General features: G+C 36.4%; 1 protein-coding gene across 1 annotated transcript in view; it reads right to left on the bottom strand.

Annotated features, from left to right (window-relative positions):
- Positions 1–3,730: 3,730 nt before the first annotated feature.
- LOC104863058 (arylacetamide deacetylase-like 2) overlaps positions 3,731–5,257 on the bottom strand; it is a 37,261-nt gene continuing 35,734 nt past the window's right edge. Inside the window, exon 5 of the mRNA XM_010625321.1 lies at positions 3,731–4,333. Within this exon, the coding sequence (XP_010623623.1) occupies positions 3,731–4,333 (603 nt within the window). The remainder of the gene's footprint in view (positions 4,334–5,257) is intronic.

Raw genomic sequence — 5,257 nt, 5'->3', positions numbered from 1 at the left:
TGAGTTCCCCAACCTTCTGAATGGTTGAACTCCACAACGTTCTATTACAGGTTTCCCACGCCCTTTCTTTAAAGATGTTCAAAGTTGGGAACTCAGAAAAATACCCTTGATGACCACCTCTGCCTCTGCAGAGTGGGTCCAAAGACTGGCACAGTCAGGAGGTCTGAGAGGGCAGGGGGCCGGGCTTATGGGGGTTCAGGGACACCTGCATGGCTACCTTCCCGGCGCTTGAGTGATGGCTGCTGGGTCGGGAGCAGGCATGGTTCTCCTTCCCGTGGTGGATCGGGACCCAGGCTACCTCAACTTTTAATTTTGATGGTTATATCTGCCCCATTTTTGTAAGCTCTGTGGTTAAACCCATATTTATATTTATGTTCTATTACAGAACTATACTTTCATCATTATAAAATGATTTTCTGTATTTATGGAAGGTTCATACCATGAAATTTACATGACCTGATACCAATATATTCAATGTAATTCTGTTTGGATTAGTGATTGGCAGCATTTCTGCCTCTGTACTTAGGTAACTGTCTTTATATTTAAATATTTGATTATTAAAATTTTACTTTTTGGAATGGAGATCAAACTCAGGACCTTGCACTTGTGAGGCAGGTGCAATGACTCTGAGCTAAATCCCTGGCTCAGATATTTAAATTTTATTAATTGTTTTGTTGCAAACTCCTCTAATTTACTTTGTTGTCTTTTTACATTATATACAAAAAAATTAATTAAAATTGTCCACTATGTGTCCTTAGCCTTTGAGGACATTGTCCTAAATGTCCCCATAAGAACACAGAGAAACTGAGATAATACAATTCTTACAAATCTATGGACAACACAGTACAGGGAATTCACCAAAACTTCACAGTGTCAATGTTGAGAACCATCCACCAACAGCTACGAGGGCTATGTAGGGTTCGCCTTCACGCAGGAGGAAGTAGAGGAAAGGCAGACGATATTTAACAGATCAGGATATATCTAACGTGTGGATCTGAAGCCACAGTTACACATTTTGGGACAGCAATTCAGTCAGTCAGGGGCTTCCACATGCTAACAGTGGGTGAGTACAAGCTGTCCCAGATCCTTCTGAAGGGGCTGGAACAGTCCGGAAAGGAGTATATCCCGGCACTCACCGAGCAAGTCCTCGTCCACATCAGAGCTCCACGCCAAGAGCACACAGCTGGGAACAGGATCTAAATGGAGCAGTATGGGAGAAGAGGAAGACAATTTCTTTTTTTTTCAGCTTTCATTGAGTTTATTGGTACATTTTAGGGATACAGTACAGTTACATTCATTGTTGGGATCTTGTACCTCTACATGACAAGTCTTGGTTCTCGTTTTTTCCCTTGTTCCTGCCCTCCCTTCACCCCCTGCTCCCTGCCCCATCATTCAGTGAACAGGAGGGAACATTTCACAAAACCAACAGAAGAGGGAGCGCGAGAGCCACAAGGTTGAAAATATTCTGAAAAACATCAACTCCTACTAAAAGTTAATGAACATCAGAAAACAACTCATTTTAAATATTACTTAGAATTACTATAAGAGCAAACAATAATAAGAAAAGTAACCTCTGTACAGACAATGAAAGGACAAAAAGTGGATGAAAACTATGTTATAATGTTTTAAAATTAGTCAGTCAGTAAAACAATGACCTATTATGTGAAGAACTACATAAATCAGAATCATAAGAATTTATAAATGTATAAGCAAATGAAAAAACTTTTTTGATTAAATAATTTCATATGTGGTAAAATTTTCCTTAGAAAAAAACTAAACCAAGGAAATATAATGGAACAATTACTAAGACTATAACCCCAAAGAGTGTCCCTAAATTTAAAAAAAAAAAACATTTTGAAAGATTTGAAACTACATACTGATAAAACAAATATTCATCTGGAGAAAAAAAAGAATAACTAATAATGACAAATTCCAGTAAAATTATTAGATTTAGAAAATATCCCATGCACATTAAGGAAAAAAGTAACATTACTTAAAGAGAAAAGAAAAATTAAATTGTCTTCAGATATATGCAGCTCTTTTATTAGCAAAAGGAGGTGTTTTAATGCACGAACAATTTTTTACTCATTGAAAGTTAATTTCAAATATAAAGTCAGTACAAACTGCCATCAATATCCAAGCAAACTCTTATGCATATGAGTTTTTTTTTTTAATATCAGACAGCCAGAATACTGGAGATAATAAAATAAAAATGAATGGCAACTATCAAATATGCAGGTTTCCAAGTGGCTCTTAGATTTTCAAAAACACATACATTTCTTACTATACTTTTATCTTATTAATTTTATTCAACTAAATATGTTCATTGCCCAAGATTCATACTACTGTAGTTCAGGTTTATTTTTACTCAAATAATTCTTTAACATTTTTATGGTTCTACTCAATGAAAGCACAAAAGAGGTCATATATTTTTTGGGGGTGGTAATTTGAGCTGAAATATTTGATGAGTTTTTGGAAAAAAGCTTTTTTCTCTTCATGCTCAGATATACTTGAGTACCAAGGGTACATTTAGAATATATTCTTGCATTATAAAATTTATGTGTTTTTTTTTAGAATCAATTGACAGTGTTTTCTAAAAATGGCTTTGAAAGATATGTCCTAGTGTATGTTGCTTATGTTAAAAAATGAGGAGAATACTTGTAAATTACGGACTTGAAGTGCAGAAATCACCTGGATTATTTAGGTGATCCATAAACTAAAAGCACATGTATGAACTGAGCCTGGTGGCACATGCCTGTAATCCCAGCACTTGGGAGGCTGAGGCAGGAGGATCACTGTGAATTCCAGACCGGCCTGGGCTACATAGTGAGTTCCAGATCAGTCTCTATTACATAATGAGACCCTGTCTCAAAAAAACAAAAAAAAACAAAAAACAAAAAAACAAAAACAAAAAAAACCCCACAAGTATGTTTTAATTGGAAGATAGAGGGAGATTTGACACAGGTAGAGGAGACTGCCATGTGAAGATGGAGCAGATTTTGAGTGAAGATATTGGCTACAGTCAAGGAAAACCAGCCATCATTAGAAGATGAAAGAACAGATTTTTTCGGAGGGTGGGTACTGGGGATTGAACTCAGGTCCTTATCTTGCAAGGCAGGCAGTGGAACTACTGAGCTAAATTGCCCGCTCCCCAAGAAGAACAAATCTTATTCAAGACTCTGCAGAGGGAGTGTGGCTCTTGCTCACGCCTTGACTGACTTTGGCCCAGATCTTTTAATTTTGAACTTTAGATACACAAAACACTAACAGAACAAATTTCTTTCATTTTGAACCCCCAGTTTTGTTTTGTTTGTAATTTGTTACAGGAAACTAATAAAAGGCCCTTAAAATTTGTATAGCCCAACAGTTTCCATGCCATTTTTATCAGCAATTTATTTTTCCTTGTAATCTTTCTGCCCATTCACATCTATATTTTCAGTGATGATCTTGGAAACTATCTTCCCTGATTGGAGAAATTTTTATTCCACAAATTTAATAAACATTGGTCCCTTTTGGACTGCCATAGTTACAGTAAATTCAAAGTAAGGAGAAACTAGACTGAACCACATTCTATGTACAATGCCTATACATCAGAAGATTTAGTAACTCATTTAAGACACAAAGTAACTGTTACACCTAATTCAAATCTGGATTTAAAAATTACATGGCTCTTTTCACCACAATTACAAAGTGTCACAAATTAAAATTCCGAGATGCACGCATTGCACATTTATAAATTCTTATCCAGCCAACCAGTATACATATCTTTTATCCTAAGACCTAGGTGTAAATAAAATGGTGCTGTCATATATGATAAGGCTCCGTGGATTCCATCCTCAATATGCTCATGAGCTACTTGGACGCCAACATTCCGAAGTCTTGAAACGTACATAAGTCCATCATCTCTAAGGATATCATATTGGCAGGTAAGGATATAGGTCAGTGGTAAATTCTGTAACTGTGAATCATTGGCCAGCAAGGGTGATGCTCTGTAATCCAAAAGTGCTGGAAATGAATAAGCGGATCTTCCAAGAATTGGTTCAGTGTAAACGTGGTCCTTTCTAAACTTCTCAGGAAGAAGAGTACTCCAGTTAACAAACTTAAAGAGATGTCTGGATTCCACAGGCATGTGTTGGTTTTTTTTCATTGCCTCTGGAAGTGCTTCATCCTTAGTGAAATACAAACTCACAAGTTTTATGGTTACATCCCTTGTCAGCACGATACCATGTTCATTTTCTCGATGGGCAGGTAAATAAGTATCGATCATTTGTAAGCCAGGGTAAAGTAAAGCTTGTATCTTGATTTTATGTTTTATTTCAGGATCATTCTGCACCTGAGTAAAAAATATGATACTTCTGTAAGGAAAAGTTTCCAAAATACCAGGAGAAGAATTTTAAAAGTTTTAAGCAATTGTGAGATAATGCTAAATGAATTGATTATTATGGCTTGTACTTAGATATCTCCCCAAAGCCTCAGGTCTAATAGGTGGGGCTTCTGTGCCTGGATCTAGGGTGTGTGAATATTCATTGTGGGTGTGTGATATCTGGATTAGTTCCTTAATTGAATTATCATAGTTCTGTGTGTGGCTAAATGGATTCACTGAAGAGGGAAGCCCCACATTTGGTGTGGGTGGCACCAACCAGCAGCTTGTACCCTGGATGGAAATAAAGGGCCAAAATCAGGTTGTTGCTATTTCTTGCTTCCCACGCCATGGACTGTTTCTTCTCTACAATGTCTCTCTGCCATGTCCCTTTGCTTAGATCCAGTCAACTATGGACTGACAAAATTTGACCTAAAATAAGCCTTTTTTTGCTTTACCTTGTGGATTTTGGATATATTCTCCCAGAAATGAGAAAATAATAAGACATTAATGTTGCAAATCATACTAACCATGTCTATATATAGATATATAGCTATATATCTATATATATGTAGATATGTCTATATATAGCTATATAGCTACATCTATATCTAGATATATGTAGATTATATATAGCTATACATCTCTATATATAATGAGTATGATTTGCAACATTAATATATATATATTTCACTGACTTGAAACAGTGTCAAGCCATTTAAACATAGAAGTTTTTTTGTTTTGTTTTTTTGGTACTGGGGATTGAACTCGGGTCCTTGTGCTTGCAAGGCAGGCCACCAAACCATTGAGCTAAATCCCCCACCCTCAACATAGAAGTTTTAAAAATATTTGTTGATTGGGCCGGGGATTTAGCTCAGCAGTTCGGTGGCCTGCCTT

This window comes from Fukomys damarensis, unplaced genomic scaffold, assembly GCF_012274545.1.
Source record: "Fukomys damarensis isolate Sample0158 unplaced genomic scaffold, DMR_v1.0_HiC HiC_scaffold_37, whole genome shotgun sequence".
In the NCBI taxonomy this organism is placed as follows: Eukaryota; Metazoa; Chordata; class Mammalia; order Rodentia; family Bathyergidae; genus Fukomys; species Fukomys damarensis.
This window is presented reverse-complemented; position numbering and strand designations above follow the sequence as displayed.